The 21,270-nt window shown below is 40.2% G+C and overlaps 1 protein-coding gene across 7 annotated transcripts in view; it reads right to left on the minus strand.

Annotated features, from left to right (window-relative positions):
- The window catches only part of USP15 (ubiquitin specific peptidase 15), a 117,331-nt gene extending 97,263 nt beyond the window's left edge, over positions 1–20,068 (minus strand). For 5 of the 7 annotated variants that reach the window (XR_009550794.1, XR_009550795.1, XM_007516874.3 and 2 more), the window contains exon 1: positions 19,884–20,067. Coding sequence is in view for 4 of the 7 variants with exons in the window: in XM_007516874.3 (XP_007516936.1) it covers positions 19,884–19,972 (89 nt within the window). In the remaining 3 variants the exon portion in view is untranslated. Of the gene's footprint in view, positions 1–19,883 lie in introns of all 7 variants that reach the window. The other 2 variants (XR_009550793.1, XM_060195014.1) reach the window with 1 other exon arrangement.
- Between the last annotated feature and the right edge of the window lie 1,202 nt (positions 20,069–21,270).

Raw genomic sequence — 21,270 nt, forward strand, 5'->3', positions numbered from 1 at the left:
CCACTTGGTCGATTCCAAATTATATTCCTCCATGAGGATAATTTCTGGAACCATCCGTTCCATCCCGGTTCCATGGCTGCCAGTTCTTAGCAACATCGCCCTGCCAGATATTCGTCGGGATGCGGCAGCATCTAAGTTCATTTCCCACGTCTACGCTCGACCGGACCTGCCAATATACGCGGATATCTTCGCCCACCCTGTCCAACGCTTGACGTCTCGTCACCAAATCTGGTCCCCTATGCCTACACTGAACTTCTCTGTTCCAGTCTCTTGGAAACAGAGTTGGCAGTCAGCTGAGGTAAAGAACAAACACCTCATCACAGACCCCTGCAAGGTCAACCCGGCTTTGACCTGGCATGTTATGATTGGGCCCTCCTCAATCGCTATCGAACAGGCCATGGCCGGTGCGCCGCTATGTTCCATCGCTGGGGAGCCAGAGACGACCCGAACTGCCCCTGCGGCTCCAGACAGACTATGACCCACATAGTCAACGACTGCCACCTCTCCAGATTCAAAGGAGGTCTCGAAACTTGACATCAGGCTCAACCTGACGCTGTTGACTGGCTACGGAAGAAGGGCAAATGCTAGAAGAAGAAGAAGAATGTGATATACATCAACAAAGGAAAATATAAAACCCATGGTCACATAAACAGATGCAGAAAAAGCTTCTGAAAAAAATCTAAACAAAATAGGCACAGAAGGAATGTAACCCTCAATATAATAAAATTATATTTGATAAACTAATAGCTAACAGCATACTAAGTGACAAAGTTTTTTCTCTGCAATCAGGAAAAAAAAAAAAAAACAAACAAAGATGTCCAATCCCGTCACCTATTATTTAACACAGTATTTAAAATAGAGACAGAGAAATCTAGAGGGATAGGGGAGGTAGAGAGACACACATGCAGCACTTGCTCTTAACCTTTTCCCTGTAGGTGGAAACTGAGGGATTGAATCTGGACCCATGTGCATTCAACTAGGTGCACCAACACCTGCCCCCTTCTTTTTAAATATTTTATTTATTGTATTATTATTAGTATTATTATCTCCAGGGTTATCTCTGGGGCTTGGTGCCTGCACTATGAATCCACTGCTCCTGCAGCCATTTTTTTTTTTGGATAGGACAGAGAGAAACTGAGAGAGGAGGGGAAGACAGAGGGAGAGACAGAGATAAACCTGCAGAAATGCTTCACCACTTGTGAGGCAATCCCCATGTAGATAGGGAGCTGGGACTCGAACTGGGATCCTTGAGACTGTCCTTACACTTCATACTATGTGTGCTTAACTCGGTGCACTACTGCCCAACCCCCTTTATTTATTTTATTTCAATGAGAGAGAAATACAGAGAGACCAGAGCACTGCCTAGCTCTGGAGTACAAGAGATGAAACCTGGGACTTAGAGCCTCAGGCATGAAACTCGTTTGCATACCCATTCTGCTACCCACCCCACCCCCAGTGTAATTTCTATGTGTAACAAACTAGAAGAAAAATAAGTTAAGAAACTGATTCATTAAGGATTAATGATATGAGGGGCTGGATGTTGGCACACCTGGTTGAGTATATATGTGTTACTATGCTCAGGGACCAGGGTTCAAGCCCCTGTTCCCCACCTGCAGGGGGTAAGTTTCATAAGTGGTGAAGCAATGTTGCAGATGTCTCTTTCTCTCATCTTCCTTCACACTCAGTTTCTTTCTGTCCTATTAAACGAAGGGCAGAGGGGATGGAAAAATAGCTCCCAGGAGCAGTGAACTCTGCAGGCACCAAGCCCCAGCAATAACCCTGTTGGGGGAGGGGGGAGCAAACCTGAAATTAGGTGCTTAAGAATAAACCTTGGGCAGGGGTAGATAGCATAATGGTTATGCAAAGAGACTTTCATGCCTGAGATTCCAAAGTCCCAGGTTCAATCCCCCCCTGTACCACCATAAGCCAGAGCTGAGCAGTGCTCCGGTAAAAAAAAAAAAAAAAAAAAAAAAAAAAGGAATAAACCTTATGGGGCCGGGTGGTGGCGCACCTGATTGAGCGCATATGTTACAATGTGCAAGGACCTAGGTTCAAGCCCCCAGTCCCCACCTGCAGGGGGAAAGCTTCACGAGTGGTGAAGCAGTGTTGCAGGTGTCTCTCTGTCTTTCACCCTCTCTTAACTCATTCCCTCTCGATTTCTGACGGTCTCTAGCCAATAAATAAAAGACATAAATGTATACCAAAAACTACAAGTTACTGTTAAAAGCAATAGGAAGCCCAAGAAAAGGAAAGACAGTCCAGGCTCACCAATTGATAGAATTAACATTCAAATGATCATCTTACCCAATCCATTACACAGATTCAATGCAATCTTTTTCAAAATCCCAAGGACTTCTTTAATGAAATAGAACCAAGATGACTAAAAACTTGTTTTTAATCACAAAAACAAACAAACAAAAAACCCCAGAATAACCAAAAACAATCCCAAGAACGAAATTAGAATAGAGAAATCAGGGAGTTGGGCTGTCGCAAAGCACAAGGACCGGCATCATAAGGATCCCGGTTCGAACCCCGGCTCCCCACCTGCAGGGGAGTCGCTTCACAGGCGGTGAAGCAGGTCTGCAGGTGTCTATCTTTCTTTCCTCCTCTCTGTCTTCCCCTCCTCTCTCCATTTCTGTCCTATCCAACAACAACAACAATAAAACAACAAGGGCAACAAAAGGGAATAAATAAAATAAATATTAAAATAAATTTTTAAAAAATAGAGAAATCATGGGAGGGGTCAGACAGCATAATTATTATGCAAAGAGTCACTCATTCCTGAGGCTACAAAGTTCCAGGTTCGATGATTGTCACCATCATAAACCAGAGCTGATCTGTGCTCTGGAAATAATACTAATACGAATATAGAGACATCACCTTCCCCAAGTTCAACATATTACAAATATATATTAATCAAAACAGTGTGGTATTAGAATAAAGATAGGCATGCAGATCAATGGAGCAGAATTGAGAATCCTGAACTAAATAATTCTACATATAGACAGTTTGCCTATTACAAAGAAACCAGTTTGTGATAAATGTGCCAAGAGCATAAAATAGAGAACAAAAAGTTTCTTCAATAAATGGTGTTGGGAAAACTGCAAAAGAATAAAAACTGGATCAGTAGCTCACTAAAGTTAATTCAAAATGGATAAAAAAACTTTGATGTTAAACCCAAAACAGGCAAACTGAAGAAAATATAATTCATAAATGTATTAAAAGACACAACTCCAAAGACAAGGGAAACCAAAGGAAGAATGAACAAATGGTATCATATCAAATTTAAAATGTGGACAGCCAAATAAACTATTATTGAAACAAAAAGACAACCTACTGGATAAGGGCAGAAAGCATAATGGTTATGCAAAAAGATTCATGCCTGAGGATCTGGAAATCCCAGGTTTAATCCCGTGTCACCATAAATCAGAGCTACTCAGTGGGGTGGGTGGGTGGGTGTGTGTGTGTGTGTGTGTGTGTGTGTGTGTGTGTGTGTGTGTGTGTGTGTGTTTTGAATCCTAATGAATGGGAAGAGATTGTTTTTTTCTTTCCTTTTTTTTTTTTTTGCCTCCAGGGTTATCGCTGGGGCTCCATGCCTAAATCCACTGCTCCTGGAGGCCATTTATCCCCCTTTTGTTGCCCCCTTTTTTACTGCTGTTGGATAGGACAGAGAGAAACGGAGAGAGGAGGGATAGACAGAGAGGAGGAAAGAAAGACACCTGCAGACCTGCTTCACCACTTGCGAAGCGACCCCCTGCTCAAACCCCCAGGGGCTCGAACCAGTATACTTAGGCTGGTCCTTGCGCTTTGCGCCATGTGCACTTAACCCACTGCGATACTGCCTCACCCCCTGGGAGGAAATATTTGTACAGCATACATCTGACAAGAGAATAATATGCAAAATATATAAAGTAGTCACAAAACTCAGTAACAAGAATAAACACCCACATCAAAAAATATGGGGAGAGCTTGACAATTCACTAAAGACAACATACAGATGGCCAATAGGCACAAGAAAAAATGCTCAACCAGCATTATTTATTATAAAAATACAAATCAAGACAGCATCTTATGATACTACCTCTCACAGCTGTGAGAATGTTCTAGATCAAAAAAAAGTTAAAAATAACAAATGCTGTTGAGGGTGTAGAAAAATAAGAACCCTTATACACTGGTGGTGGGAACATAAACTGACCCAACCTCTACAGAAAACAGTAGAGATACAGCTAAATAGAGCTAGCCTTATGACCCAGCAATTCCACATTTAGAAGACAAAAAGAGTTGGTCAGTGGCACATCCAGTAGGGTGTATGCATTACCAACCACAAGGACCTAGTTCAAGCCCCCGAACATTCACTTATAGGGGAGAAGCTTAGTCTTTTCCTACTCCCTACCCCCTCAATTTCTCTCTATCCAAAAAACAAAAACAAACAAACAAAACAAAAACAGGCATAGGAAGAGGGAAAAGAAGAGGAGGAAGGAAGGAACAAACAAGGAAGAGGAGGAAATGGCCACAGGAACCAATTTGTTGAGTAGGCACCAAGCCCCAGTGATAAATAACACAAAAACAGAAATTCCTGCATATTGCACCAAATTAAAAGACTCAGGGGTGGGTGGTGGGAAATTACAGGTCCTTCAGAGGACCTAGTGGGGGTTGTATTGTTATATGGAAAACTGAGAAATGTTATGCAAGTACAAACTATTGTATTTACTGTTGAATGTAAAACATTAATTCCCCAATAAAGAAATAAAAAAACCCAGAAATTCCAAAAAGGCATGTGTATACATGTTCACTATTTACACAGTTGAGATGTTATAGAAAGATTTAATCTTTTTTTTTTTAGAGACACAGAGTATTACACAAGCACAAATCCACTGCTCCTAGGCTAACTATTCCATTCTTTTTATGTAGGAGGTTAGTTATGAAAGGAAAAGGGAAAAAAGAAATGGGTCTGGAAGGTGACTCTGCAGTAGAATACCTACCTCGCATGGATGAGGATTTGGGTTTTATCCTCAAAACAGTATAAAACAATGGAGTTGATCCATGATCTCCTTACCCTTACCCCTCCTGTCCCCATTTAAATAAAAGAAAATAAAGTGCAACTGTAATGTTGGGGGGAGGGACCAAACTTTAACAGAATACATGCAATATAACACAAATATACAAAAATAACACAAGTATACACAATACAACTATAGAAAAACTTTTTTAAAAAGCAGCACTGGGACTTTGCATATGTGTGATTCCACTGTTCCCAGGTCAAGTTTTTCATTCTATTGAGCCACGGAGGGAGGGAGGGAGGGGAGGAGATGGGGGAGGGAAGGAGAGGAAGAGAGAGGGAGAGAGAGACACACAGGAGGGGAAGGGGGAAGGGGAGGGAGAATGTGAAATACCACAGCGCCACTCTTGGTCTGTAAGTTTCACCTGGTGCCATCGACAGAGCTCCTGTGTGATACTGAGCTTGAACCCTGGTCTTATGGCAAGGAATGCTCTCTATGGAATAAGCTAGCTCCTAGGTCCCAATTATAGGGGGGAAAATGAAAAAAAAAATGCCGTGAATAAGTAAATATATTTGGGAAGGGTCATTGCTAGTGCTTCACCCCTCTGGGTTGACCTTTTCAGACAGAGAGAGATCACTACAGCATTAAAGTTTCTGCTATGCAGTGGGGGCTGGGCTTGAAGCCGGATGGTGCATATGGCGAAATAGGTACCCTCACAAGGTGAGCTCTCTACAAGCGCATGCTTTCATTTTTTAAAATTATTATCTTTATTTATTTATTGGATACAAACAGCCAGAAATCTAGAGGGAAGGGGGAGACAGAGAGGGAGAGACACCTGCAGCACTGCTTCATCACTCACGAAGCTTCCCCTTGCAGGTGGGGACCAGGGGCTGGAACCTGGGTCCTTGCGCATTGTAACATGTGCCCTCTAACAGGTGTGCCACCACCCGGCCCCTCTTCTTTCTTAGTTTTCTCCCCTCCTTCCCTACCCCCCCATGCATACTTCTTCCCCTATTTTATTATTCATATTTTAAAATACTTTATTTATTCATTTTGCCCGAGTACTGCTCAACTCTGGCTTCTGGTGGTGCTAGAGACTGCAGGTAGAACCTTGGGAGAAAAGTCTTTAGCATAACCATCACTCTCTGGTTCTTTGATTTTTTTTTTCCTTTATTAGGGGGTTAATGTTTTACATTTGACAGTGAATACAATACTTTGTATATGCATAACATTTCTCACAGGTTTTAATTTAAATTAAGGTGTGACCACTGTTATACTCTTTTTGCTTTTTAACACTAAATGAGATTCATGTTTCCTGCTTAATGTAGAATATACATATTCATACACAGGCACAAAAATGAATTGTTGCCAAATGTAGACTATAAAAAACATTGGGGTTTGGTGTATTGCACCAAAGTAAAAGACTGGGGTGGGGAGGGAGGGCTCAGGAACATGATGGCAGAGGAGGACCTAGAGAGGGTTGAATTGTTATGTGGATAACTGAGAAGCAGAAAAAAGAAAAAAGAAAGAAAACTGAGAAATGTTACACATATACAAACTACTGAACTTTATTGTTGACTGTAAACCATTAATCCCTCAATAAACTAAAAAAAAAAAAATTGAGGTAAACAAAACTGAGTTAAGGGTCAGTGAAAAAATGAAAAGACAGTTCATGTATTACAAAAAAACTGCCTGGGGGTGGGGTTGTGTTAGAGCAGTAGCGCAGCGGGTTAAGCGCCCAGGCGCAAAACACAAGGACCAGCACAGGGATCCTGGTTGGAGCCCCCAGCTCCCCACCTGCAGGAAGGTTGCTTCAAGGGTGGTGAAGTGGGGCTGTAGGTGTCTATCTTTCTCTCCTCCTCTGTCTTCTTCTCTATTTTTCTCTGTACTACCCAACAACGACAACAATGACAAGCAGCACTGAGCCCCAGCAATAACCTTGGCAGGAAAAAAAAAAAACCTGCTGGGCAATGGTGCACTCAGTTGAGTGCACACATTACCATGTGCAAGGAACCAGGTTCAAAGGCCCCCTGCAGGAGGGAATGCTTCACTCATGAAGCTCTGAGGTCCCAGATTCAATCTCCAGCACCACCATAAGCCATCATGTAGTGCTCTGGCATCTGTGTCTGTATCCTTCTCTCATTAAAAATTGTGTATCTCATTAAAAATAAGTAAGTAAAATACTAAAGATATCTTTAAAAAAGAATTGATATATTTAAATGGGTGCTAACTCACTTTTACAATCAAAGTTTTCATGAAATATCATTTATGTTTGACTAGTGACAGTACGAAATCGTTTTAATACCAATATGTTGATAATATTTAGCACCGGGAATCATTATACGGGGCTGGCAGGTGGTTCACCCAGTAAAGCACACATGCTACTATGCACAAGGACCTTATCTTGAGCCCCAAGTCATCACATGGGAGCACCTGTGAGGGGGTGGGGGGGAAGCTTCACAAACATTGGAGAGGTGCTTTGGTATCCTGTTTATCCCCTACTGTCTCTCTCTCAGCCTCTATTTACAGGAAAAGATAAATGGCCACTGGGACCAGTGGCGTCATGGAGGGACTGTGCTATAGCAAGAACCCTGGCAGAGAGAGAGACAGTCCAGACATTTCACTGACTTCTCAAGTACTACAATCTACAACTCTGAATCTCATTGTTTAAGTAAAATATAACTAAAGAAAACTTAGAAGTTCTTTCAAATAAACCATAGCTTGATTAATCTTCTATTTATATCTTGATTTTTACATTCTGTGAATTTTCAACCTATTTTCTGCTCTGTACATTAAATTCATCAGTTAGCAAGAACTACTTTTTTATGACCTCTTTTTATACTGAAACTAAGAAACAAAAAAGGAACTCATGAAGAAGGCCAAATTTCACTTTGAAAGTGTAAAAGGAAACTCACAGAATGGGAGAAAAATTTGCAAAAATTCTGATAAAGAACTGTATCTAGATTATATAAAGAACTCCTAAAGCTCAGTAACAAAAAGACAACTCGTTTTTTTAAATGGGTAAAGGACCTGTCTATTTCTTCACAGAAGATACACAAATGGCCAACAAGCATATATGGAAAGAAATGCAACATCATTACCTAGTAAGGAAATGCACATTGAAATCTCAAAGAGATATTAGTTCTTATTTATTTATGACTGGATAGGGACAGAAAGAAACTGACGGGATGGGGAGATAAGAGAGGGGAAAGACAGAGAGATACCTGCAGCACTGCTTCACATCTTGTGAAGCTTTCCTCCTGCAGGTGGGGACCAGGGGCTTAAGCCCAGGTCCTTGGACACTGTAAGGTTTGCACTTAACCAGGTACGCCACCACTTGGCCCCGAGATATTAGTTCTTATATATTAAGATGACTATAATCAAAATGTCATGCAATAATAATTACTCACAAAAATGTGGATAAAGTGGGGTCTTTATACACAATGCAGATAGAGGGGCCTAGGAGATAGCACCACAGATAAAGTGTTGGACTCTCAAGCATGAGGTTTTGAGTTCAATTCCTGGCATCCCAATGCCAGACTGATATCTGGTTCTCTCATTAACAAATTAATATATCTTAAAAAAAAAACACAGAGATTCAAAGACCCATATACCAGGTATATAACCAAGACAGAAGTATATAACCAAGATAGGAGACAAAGTATGTCCACACAAAGATTTATACATGAATTTTCATAATTTGAATTACTCATACAATTAAATAGTGTGAATAACCTGAATGTGCATAGCAGCTGATAAAGGGATGATCTCAATGTGACATATCTGTATAGTGGTATATTAACCAATAACTAAAAGTAGCAAAGTACTACTATATGCTACATCATGGATGAACCTAAAACAAATCATGAAGTGAAAGAAACCAAACACAAAATCACAAATATACGATTCCACTTACATTAGTATTTGGAACAAATAAATCTGCAGTACAGAAAAATATATTAGCAGATATCTATAGCAGAGACGTTTGGGGAGAAACTGGGGTGAGGGAGCTGTTAATAGATACGGGGATTTCTTTTGAGAATGATAAATATATCACAAATTTGATTGTGGTGGTAGTTGCACAACTATACTGAACATACACAAACCCAGTAAATTTAAGTGGGCAAAGTGTACTCAAGTTATTTCACAATAAAGCTACGACAGTAAAAGAAAAGAATGGAAGGTCTACAAATCTGGATGGGATTTTAGAGCTGATGTTATGTTGATTTTGAGCTAAGTTCTGAAATAAGTGCAAGTCCTAAATTCAGTATGTTTAAAGTGACAAAATCAATCTCTCATCTACCTCATACAAATAAATAACAAGTAAATATTTAAATAGTTAAAAAAAAAAGCTGTACTGTAAACCATTAACCCACAATAAAATGATAAAAAAATGAAAAAGAAATGAGATCAGTGAGATTAAAGTGCTAAGCCATGGAAACAGAAAATTGCACAGGGTTCCTTATATGGGTAATATATGAAATTGACAAATATGGCAAAGTTTAAAAATCACTTGATTTTCATACTGCCAAGAATTCACCTCTCAAAATGTTGCTTTCGTAATATTAGTCTAACTCTATGACACATGGTACAGTTTAACGTGGACATTTTGTGGTCACGGTTCAGCAGTAGAGCACAGGGCCTACATGCATGGAGCTTTAAGTGTGATCCTCAGCACCCCATATGCTAGAAAGAACTGCACTCTGGCTTCTTTCTCACATACAATAAATAAGTAAGAGTTGAGGAGACAGTATAATGGTTATGCAAAGGACTTTCATGCCTGAGGCTCCAGGTCCCAGGTTCAGTCTCCAGCACCACTATAAACTAGAGCTGAGCAGTGCTCTGGTCTCTATGTATCTCTTAGTAAAATATTTAAAATAAAACTTTTAAAAATTATAAAATTTAGATCTGATACTTAGGTTAGAACCTCTGCTTTACCACAGACCAAATGTTAAGACCACTAACACTTAACTTTCTACCTCAGTTAAAATGGAAATGTTGTAGGTGGTGGTCTGGGAGGTGGTGCAGTGGATAAAGCACCGGACTCTCAAGCATGAGATCCCAAATTCAGTCCCTGGCAACACATATACCAGAGTGATGTCTGGTTTCTTCTCTCTCCCCTCCTATCTTTCTCATTAATAAACAAAATCTTTAAAAAAAAGAAAGACATGCTGGCAGAAATAAGTGGGAAGGAAGAGGGAAGCTTGAATAAAAAATTCCAAGATCACTACATTCAGCACTAATGCCCCACCTCAGGTCCTGCCCCCAAGATACCTCTAAGGCAAGCACAACCAGGTCAGAGCAGATAGCCTGAGGCCAAAAATATTCCAGATAAGAAGGAAGATAAAGATAAAGGCATCTTTCCCAATAACTGAGGATGCTCAGATAATGTGCATCTGACTGCTCAAGGAGAGAACATGAGCAAGATGACCATCACACATCCATATGCATGAGGTGGGAGAAGTAAACAGTGGGAGGAAACCCTGAAAAAAAAACCCTTATGGTGGGGGGCACTCAATAGTTAGAGAGGCTTCCTCCTAGATTGGAACAGCCAACTTTGACCTCTCCCCTCTTGGAAGTAAACTTCTTCCACTTTGCTAATAAACCCTGAATATTCTTCAATCTTGGGACTAGCCCACTCCCCATTTCTTTGGGTTGTACTTACTGTCTGTAACAAACCAATGTTTATTTTCTCTTTGGTATATAAATCCTTGAGGCTTACAAGCTTCTATATCTAGGGTGAATCCTTTCTCCTAAGAAGAGCCAGGGTGATCACACCTTTTTCTGGTAACAAAAATACAACCACTTATTCCATATGTTCAAGAAAAGCTCTAAACATGATAAATAGGTGGAAATTTCTGTAATCATAGCAACAACTAACTAACATATGCAACTACTAGCTACACCTCTCTTGAGAATCAAATTTCTTTAATATGAAATCACTCAAATTTATGAACATAAAATTTCCTCCTATATCAAAGACAAAATATCTTAATTGTCAAATGTCAAGCATTAAAATATATTGTTAAATATAAAGCAACCAAAATTACCACCTAACCAGGATCACTTACCTCTTATCTTTCTTGCTAAGGAACTTGATGCTCTTTTCATTCAAATAATTAATCTGGTCTCTAATTTTCTGATTTAAATGGCTTTCTAAAACTTAGAATAGTCTTACGCAATGTGAACTTTTAAACTTCTTTTTGAAGAGCGATTATCTCAGATATGTCATTTTAGTTTGCATTCAAACAATGGCTCCTTAATACCAGTCTTATACTAGGGTTGTTTTTGTTTTTCCCATGAACTTAAATGTAAACTGGATGATAAAAACTGAAAGGAACTATGTTCCCTTAAGAATAAATGTAGTCTTGGAAATGAAGTGAATAAACATAAGATATAGAATGTGTTATACTGTGGTAACTAAGGACAAGAAAATAAAAGCTAGAAGTTGAAATGACATTTTCAGGTAAGAAAAACAGTAATTGTAAAAATTTCTATAAAGGTACTATGAAGGAGAAATCTCAAGGTTTAATTAAGTATCTTAATAATATTTGACTTGTACTAACACATTTTAGTGCTAAGTATAAAGGGTATCTTATTACTTTCAAATTATTATTTTATGAATTACTGTATTATTATTCTTATTATTCTTTTTATCTCCTTCACCTCCTGTGAAGGGACTCCCCTGCAGATAGGGAGCCAGGGGCTTGAACTGGGATCCTTAAGCCAGTCCTTGCACTTATTTTATTATTTTTTTTTATCAGAGTACTACTGCTAAGCTCTGGTTTATGATGGTATTGGTGATTGAACCTGGGACTTCAAAGATACTTTCAAACTATTAAAAAACCGGTCTGAAGTCATCTAACATCTGTAAACTGAGTAATACAAGTACTTATTTCAAAAGCAACATAAGTGTTAAACAATCAACATATGCTCATTAGTGGTAATATATCACCTGTAAGCAAACTGATTTCTCTAAGCACATTATTCTATAAGAAGGGAAATATAGGGGCTAATGACACAGCTCAACTGGGAGAGCATCTGCTTTACCGTGGGTGCAACCCAGGTTCCACATCATGTAGTACCAGGATGAAATGGTATGTGTGTGTGTGTGTGGGGGGGGGGTCAGGATTTCTGAGTGGCTCCCTCTTTCTATCTGAAAAAAGTCAGAATAGAGCAGTAAAGTCCCCAGCTATGACCAAAGAAGTGGGAGAGACATACACCTTGATCCCTATTTTGAAGATCAAGTCAGATGAGCTTTAACATGTTTGCTTGTCATTTTTAACTGTATCCTTATCTCCCTGGGAACATACTTTCTGATTTCAAATCACATTTATCAATAACCATGGATTATTAGAAGAGATTCTTAGGAAAAGAAAATTTATTCCAAAATCTGTAATAACATGTATTTAATGCTAGCAAAGTTGATTGCACTATTTACTGGTAGTAGTACTAATCAAACTGTCAGGTTTCAGGAAATCATTAAAGAGCTACCAACATGACCATGTCTATTCTAAATATAATGTTCTTGAACTCTGAAAGTTAACTAAAAGATATTTTTTTAAATGTTAGTAAATATATAAAATAACAAACATTCCTATTTGTATTTTCTGGCTATTACTGAAAGTTCATCGTCCAAAAAAAGTCCTATGTATTTGAGGCACACTGTAAAGCAACATTTAAAATCAAAACAAAATAAAACAAAGAAAATGCACTAAGGCAAAATGTCCTATAAGCTCTTACTATATGCTTGATGTATTATTATTTTTTTTAATTTGATTATTTCTATAAATCTGTATGAGAAGGGCTATATAGCCTCTAGTAAGACTTACAATGTCTAATAAACAGTTAAAACTCAAAATCTCACAAAAGTTGTTCCAGTTTATTTTGTGTAAATATATTTTTAGTCAAAATATTTATTCTATATATTTAATCACCTATTAACCTTTAAACATATTTTTATGTGGCAACAAAGAATGAATCAAGGTCTCACATATGGAGGGCTGCTGAACAGCCTTACCAGCCCAAATAGAGAAAACAAACCAACAAACAGAGAGAGAGAGAGAGAGAGAGAGAAATGCAAGAGTAAAAGACACCACCAGAACACTGCATTGCCTGGACTAGAGCCCAAGTTTTCATATACTATAAGATGAACCCTCTCACTCTGAGCTATCTCCCAGCCCCAAGCACATTTCAATTCCCAGAAGCAAGATGTTAAAATTTTCTACACAATCTAAGGGGAGAGAGTATACCTGTTATGCAAAAACAAAAACAAAAAACTTCCATTGGCCAAGGCACCAAAGGTCCCAAATTCAGTCCCCAGCACCACTATAAACTAGAGCTGAGCACTGCTCTGGTAAAATAATTAAATAATAATAAAATAAAAATCTCAATAACATTTTCTAGACAGTCTCTTGTCTACATTGAATAGTTACAAATGTGGGATCATACGGCTGAATTCTGCCACAAAGCATAATAGATGTCATTTAAGGGGGAAAAAGTTAATTTTTAAAAAAAAAATTTAATATTTATTTTCCTTTTTGTTGCCCTTGTTATTTATTGTTGTAGTTGCTGTTGTTAGATAGGACAAAGAGACATGGAGAGGAAAGGAAGACAGAGAGAAGGAGAGAAAGACAGACACCTGCAGACCTGCTTCACCACCTGTGAAGCGACTCCCCTGCAGGTGGGAAACCAGGGGCTCGAACCAGGATCCTTATGCTGGTCCTTGCGCTTTGCAAAGTTTCATTTTTTAAATTTAAAATGCATTTATTTATTCACCAGTTCTAGTATACACGTAGCATAGATTCAGAATTGCTGACCTATATCCGAGGTAGTTTTTGGAAATATGATTTGCATATTTCCATGAGCATACATTATTTAAAAAATTTTTTATTTATAAAATGGAAACACTGACAAGACCATAGGATAAGAGGGGTACAATTCCACACAGTTCCCACCACCAGAACTCCGTATCCCATCTCCTCCCCTGGTAGCTTTCCTATTCTTTAACCCTCTGGAAGTATGGACCCAGGGTCATTATGGGGTGCAGGTGGTGGAAGGTCTGGCTTCTATAATTGCTTCCCCACTGAACATGGGTGTTGACAGGTCAATCCATACTCTCAGCCTCTCTCTTTCCCTAGTGGGGCAGAGCTCTGGGGAAGGAGGGGTCCAGGACACATTGGTGGGGCTATACACTTTTCCCATATTTGGGAGCTACTCTCTTCCCTGATCCAGCTTTCTAGTCCTTTTTCCAGCCATGACATCATCTCTCCAGACAATAACTTGGGTACACCTGCATATCAGATGTCAGGCTCAGGCAAAAACTAGTAAAGTCATGGGCCCCTTGGAATATACCTAAAATATACCTACTAGCTATTTCCAAAATGGAGACCCCAAATCTTCATCTGCAATATTCTTGTCTTTAGGTTCATTGTTAATCAGCAATTTGGCTTCATATGTTCACTTTTTTCAGCCACCAGGTTCCAGGCACAACCATGATGCCAACTGGACTTCCTTGAGTTCATTTCTTTTTAAAGCTGAACTATGTTACTATTGGTTTGTTGGAAATGTCATGGCATATACATTTTTTTCTGCCTCCAGGGTTATCGCTGGGACTTGGTACCTACACTACAAATCCACTGCCCTTGGAGGCCATTTTTTCCCCTTTTGTTGCCCTTGTTTATCTCTGTTGTTGGACAGGACAGAAATAAATCGAAAGAGGGGAAGACAGAGGAGAGAAGAGAACTATAGATACCCACAAACTTGCTTCATTGCTTGTGAAGCAACCCCCCTGCAGGTGGGGGGCCTGGGGCTCTAACTGGGATTGTTGCACTGGTCCTTGTGTTTTGTGTCATGTGCACTTAACCCTGTGTGCCACCGCCCAGCCCCCTATCATGGCTTATTTTTTTCTTTTTAACAAGAGCACTGCTGGTGGGGGGAGGGGTGGGGGAATCAAACCCAGTACATTGTAACATGTGCACTAAACTAGGGCCACCACCCAGCCCCACTAGGTAAGTGGTTTTATTGTTTTTAACCAGAGCACTGTTCAGCTCTAGCCTGAGACATCCCACAAATCCTTAGTGCAATCTACTCAGTCCCTTACATGGTGTTTTAAATGTAACATACAGTTCAAAACCTAATCAACTATTTTATCTATATACTCATAAAAAATTACTAGTGTCACAAAACTATTTTTTGTTTTTAAAAACTCATTTAATAATAATTAATTAACATATACTAATGGGATGATGGTGTAATTTAAAAAATAAAGCCTATCTGGGGAATGTTATGCATGTACAAACTATTGTATTTACTGTTGAATGTAAAACATTAATTCCCCAATAAAGAAATAAATTATTAAAAAAAAATAAAATAAAATAAAAAATAAAGCCTGAGTGTCACTAAATAGAAAATGAAATCAATAACTAAAGTTCCATATCTTTTTAACCAAATAGGGTTCATAAGTCCTGGATTTGTAAAGATAAGCAGTTGAGAAACATAAAAATACTTAAATTAAGAAAAACTGTTTATCTAGATTTTAAACAACTGAGGTGTGAAAGATATGTAAATGTCACCCTTTCTGTCCCTATTTTCAGCAATTTACCAACACTGAAAAAGGTCTTGCTTTCTGGTTTTGTTTCCTACAAATGATGTAATACATACCCTATTTTAGTGGTAAACATAACTAAAATTAATTTCCATAGTAATTTAACCAAGTATGTACTAAGCAATTTGGAGTTCACATTGACTGAATCCCTTTACATTAACTGACTTGTGATTATGTTTCTGTGAACATGACGCAAAGTTGTAGAAACATGGTAGGCATATAAAATAAAGCCTCAAAAACTTACTCTTAAAATTTTTTTATTTTCATTTATTTTAGTTTGAGAGGACAGAGAGACACATGCAGCACTGCTTCACCACTCATAAGGCTTTCCCTATGCAGATGGGGCCAGGGGGTTGTAGCCAGGTTCTTAATGGGTGTGCTCAACGAGTGTGCCACCACTCAGCCCCTCTAACAAATAAATAACAAGGTATAATTTAAAATCAATTTATGAAGTCACTGTATTCTATTAGAATGATTAGGAATTACATAAAAACAACATACATAGTTGCATCAATTTGTAAAATTAGGTATGAGTTTTGGCTGAATCAGTATCTGGTGGATGAATAAAATATAAGGAAAGTAAAGCAGTGATTTTAGCAATTTATTGTTATCTGTTTACTCACAATGGTTCTATTCAAAATGTCTCAGAAAAATACCAAACTTAGCTCACACCTTTTCTTTGTAACTCATTTAACTATCAGCCCCTAAAATAGGAATCTCCATCCTTGAAATACCAATATCATGTACTTATTATTATAATTATTGTGACACTGGGGTCTCATACATGCAGTTTTACTGCTGGTAGATCTAACTATCGTATTAAAAAAAAAATTTTTTTTTTCAGTGAGAGTGTGCCCATAGCATCAGGGTTCAAAGTAGGTCATTCATGGCAAGGCATGTGCCCTACCAAGTGAAATACCTTCAGGTCCTTATATAATTTCCTTTTTTTTTTAAATCAGAGCACTGCTCAGCTCTGGCTTATGGTGGTGCCAAGAACTAAACCTGGGACCTCGGGCATGAAAGTCTTTGCATAACCATTATGCTGTTTCTCTAGCACTGACCTAACATACATTTCCTTTTTGTCTCATCAGAAGCTACTATGTATCGAAAAGCAAATTATCTTTCCTTCATTCTTAGCTAAACAATTCTAGCTTTTTATCCTTTTTCTGTAATTCTTTTTCTTTCTTTCTTTTTTTTATTTCTTTATTGGGGAATTAATGTTTTACATTCAACAGTAAATACAATAGTCTGTACATGCATAACATTCCCCTTTTTCCCATATAACAATACAACCCCCACTAGGTCCTCTGTCATCCTTCTTGGACCTGTATTCTCCCCACCCACCCACCTCCACCCCAGAGTCTTTTACTTTGGTGCTATACACCAATTCCAGTTCAGGTTCTACTTGTGGTTGATTTTTTTTTTCTTCTGATCTTGTTTTTCAACTTCTGCCTTTTCTATAATTCTTAAATTCTCACAATTTTGTTCATGGTTTTCTGAATCTCTTCTGGGATCAAAAAATCAGCATTATAAGACCCTCATATATTTCATGAAAGAAAGAAAAAATCATGGCATTGCTGAGCTCTGGAATTACAACCACTGTGGATTGAATTTGTAACCACCTGGGCCTCTAGCATCATAGTTTACTTTTTAAAGATACATAACTACTTTGTATCACTTTGACCTTTTTTGTCACTATAAAGTTTAGTACCATGCATACCCTAACTTTATTCTCATCTCAGACTTGTGAATACATTTTCAGCTCCAGAAAGTGAGTTTGCAGGATAAAATCACTATTTACACATAAACAGAAACTCTAATACCCACGCACAAATAAATCATCATGTGCCATGAATCCAGGAGCAGGCTCAGTGGACAGAGCTTTAGACCCTCCTATATGAAGTTTCTACCCAAAGTGCCAGAGTGATACTGATTCTCTTTCCTTCTCTTCCTTTCCTTCCCTTCTCTTCCTTTCCTTCCCCTTCTCATTAAGAAACAAATCTTTTAAAAATGTTTTTTTAACTACCTAGGAAACAGCCCTTATCTTCAAAGTGCTCACAAGCTAATTAATAAAATTTATTCATTTTAATGCATTTGACTATACCTTTGAGTACATTATCAAGTTTATATTTATTATATCACTCCCAAAATTCTGAATCTAACTTTTGCTCTAAGACTATTTCCTCTTCTGATGAGTTTCACATAATTACTAGTAAATTAGTGCACATATAAATCAAACTGGTTTCTACAACTTTTCAGTATCTTGTTCCTGCCACCCTCCTTCAGTGATAGAAAATCAATACAAGGATAAAAATGTGCATAGTAAGCTATTACCTAAATGACAGGGCTTTCTGTGTACTTTAAAATGAAAGCATTGAAATAACTCAAATTCAAGAACTTTTCAGTATTTTTAAAAATATATCTTTAAAATTATCTACAGTAACTAAGTGTCCAAAAACAGAGATACTTTCATTTGAAAACACCCAAACTTTAAAAAGTTTAATGCCAAAATACACATCTTGCTCTATTATCCTGCAGTGCCAACAATACCAACTATTACTCAATACATCAAAGACATGACACTAAAGAAAGTATCTATACACAAATAACCATATTTTAACTCACGAATTGCTATTTTTATCAAAGTCCACATTTGTCTTTCCACCGAGTAGTAGTAGGCTAAGTAAATAAGATCTTTAAATAGTTCTTTAACAAACAAGAGGAAGAATCAAGAATTGATTTTAATTAACAATCTTAATCTACAAACCAAGGTAAAAAAATAAGTGTCCAAGGAAAAGCCCAGTCGTCCCCCCCCACCCCCGTCATAAACATCTTAGAAACACTCCAATTTCTAAGTTACTAAATCATTCTTAGGTCATAGTTCTTCCTGTAAGGCAGCTAGTATATGTCTATATCCTTAGGGTTTTTACAATTTAAACATCACATGTAACTTAACAAAGTAGGGGGGAAAAAAACAAGATTTAGATCAAAGTACTTAATTTCAAGTCCTCCATTTTATTACTTAAAAGTAACCCTAGTATCATACAGCATTTTAGCAAAATGCTGTGATAAGGCAACTAAAATTTAATGTTATCTAAAGTAATCTGAGTATTTCGTTAATTCAAAACTCTACCATGAAAATATTGTCCGCTTCATACACGAAAACATTGAATAGTAACGATTTAAATGACCTTTCCTCAATGTATACTCCAAGTTAACTTCCATTAAACTACAGTGTGTGTGTGTGTGTGTGTGTGTGTGTGTGTGTGTGTGTGTCTTGGAGGCTGGGAACTCCGAAATTACCTACTACTTTTACTGTTAACAGTAGGAAATGCAAATGATTTTCATTATGATGAGGCACATTATCCTCAATAAGTAGAGTTCGTCCGATTTAAATGATATATTTACATATAAGTTGGTCTGGATATTACTTAGCATGGCAGGAAAAGTATTAAAATCTCCACATATTCCCTTCGGTAGCCTGAATACATGCTTTAGTATTTCACAGTCCTAATTATCAGCAAGTGACTTCAGCTTCACGTAGACTTATCTACTTTCTGCAGGCCTGCAATAGCCTTCAAACAGGAGGGAAGGGCTGCACTTCTAGAGAAACGCTGCCGGTTTTTATCAAGAAGCCTCCACTACAGCAGCACAAGACCACGTGGTACGCCTCCAAAGCCTAAGGCACCCTACTCCTCTCCCTCCTTTTGAAAAGGAACTCGAAACTACGGTTTCTTTCTCTGGAGTGGCGCCCTGACACATGCCACCTGTGTAGTACCAAGCGCAAACCTGCAGCCTGCCTCCCGGAAGAATTCAAGGAGGATCAGGAATAATAGGTAACTTGGACGCCTACAACGCCGGGCAAGGAAATGATGGGGAAGTAGGCGAGAGGGCGATACAGCGCGGGACTGGGACCTGTCAAAAGCCCCGAGACTCACGCCGAACCGCCGCAACCCATCGCGGGGGAAAAGGCCTGGGGTGGGAGCGGCTCTTCGGGAGGAAGGAAGACGAAGAGAACTGCACTAGCTGCCGCCGCCGCCGCCGCCGCTCCTCGCCCGCCTCTCTGCATGCGCCGGCCAGCCACGAGCCCGACCTCTCCGCCCGCGTCCCATCTCCGACCCAGCACTCCGGGAGCGCTCCAAACCCTGCTGCCCCGGGCGGCCGCCGCCTGACCTGCCCGCACCTGTCACTCGCGAAAAAGACCCTGGCCCCGTGGTTCCCGCCCACTTCTCCACCATCCTCGGGCAACCGCGACCGCCCCAACTCCTCTCCCTCACCAGGTGTCCCCTTTCCGGAGCGAGATTTTGAGCAGCGTCGCGATGTCAGACCGCTGGATGTCCAGATCCGCCGCTCCGCCTTCCGCCATCTTCTTCCACTAGCGGCAGCGGAGGCAGCAGCGACGGCGGCGGCGGCGGCGGCACGCCCCAGAGCATTGTGGGAATGGCGTTCCGCAGCCCCTCCCAGTCGGCAGGTCGAAACCAAAAGCGACGTAAGGTGGGGGTGGGGGGGGGGTGACGGTGGGGAGAGGGGGCTGTCGCGGCGCGCTTCCTGACAAGAGTTTAGCCTCGGGGGCCGCCTGAGGGAGCTTGCGTGGTCTGCTGCCCCCCACCGGTCCCCGCCCGTCCAGCATCTCGCCTCGGCCTCCTCCGGGCCCGGCGCCACCAGGTTTCAACACTGTCCTTGGGGGGGAGGGGAAGGGCTCGGTCCGCCATGGCTGGAGCGCCGTCCCCGCCCGCTCGGCTCTCCACTTGTACCTTGCTCCCCCTCCCTCTTGCCCGCAGACGCCCGAGAGCCCTTATTTGCGCATCCACTCGCGCTTGTGGGTGGGGTGGGGCAGGGGGGCGTGGGGACAGCCAAGAGAGGGCGGAAGATTCTAACAGCTGTGTGACTCTTCAGGGTTGCGAGAAGCAGAACCCGAAGCCGGTGAGCAGGGGCCCAGACAAAGAACAATCGGAGATGGAACGTGTGGCCGAAGCTTCGGCCCTTGGCGCGCTCTTTGCAGCGCTCCTGTTCCTGAGGGCGGCGGAGACCTTGGCGAGGCTCTTTGTGACGCCTCCCCGGGCACACCCAGGCCGCCGAGCTGCGGTGCAAACACGCCGCACTTCCTCGCTCAGCAGTCAGCGAGGTTTCCGGTACAGCCGGGAGACTCCGTGCACGGTGGGGCCGGGAGGCTTGTGAGAGAGAAAGACCCTTTCTCCTCGGTGCCACGACAGCTTCCGCTCGCCCCATCTGCCCGCGGAGTGTACGCAGAATCCACATAAAGATACAGGCTTATTATTCCAAGTCAGTTCTTTTATTATTGTTATTATTTTCTTTCTGGTGGGGCAATTGAGTCAAATGCCCGCGGAGAGGCAAATTTAAAACCCAGGTGACAAAGCCCACGTGCTCGCTGCCTCCCTTACCAAACCGTGAACTAAAATATCAAGTAGGCTGCCACCAAGTCTGTTCACTTGGTGGTAGGATGCTGCCTTGCCTTCAAGGACCACTCAGTCAGTTCTTAATAAATAATGTGTGGCAAAACTGCTACAGAATTTCCAGGCATGAAGGTGGCCAGTGATTTAAGTTTAAATGAATGATGTAAAAAAAAAAAAAATCTAAAATACGAATTCAAATCCTCCGTGGTGTCCTCCATTTCCTCATTTTTAGCATCTCCGCTAACTCACT

Source organism: Erinaceus europaeus, chromosome 7 (assembly GCF_950295315.1).
Source record: "Erinaceus europaeus chromosome 7, mEriEur2.1, whole genome shotgun sequence".
NCBI lineage: Eukaryota > Metazoa > Chordata > Mammalia > Eulipotyphla > Erinaceidae > Erinaceus > Erinaceus europaeus.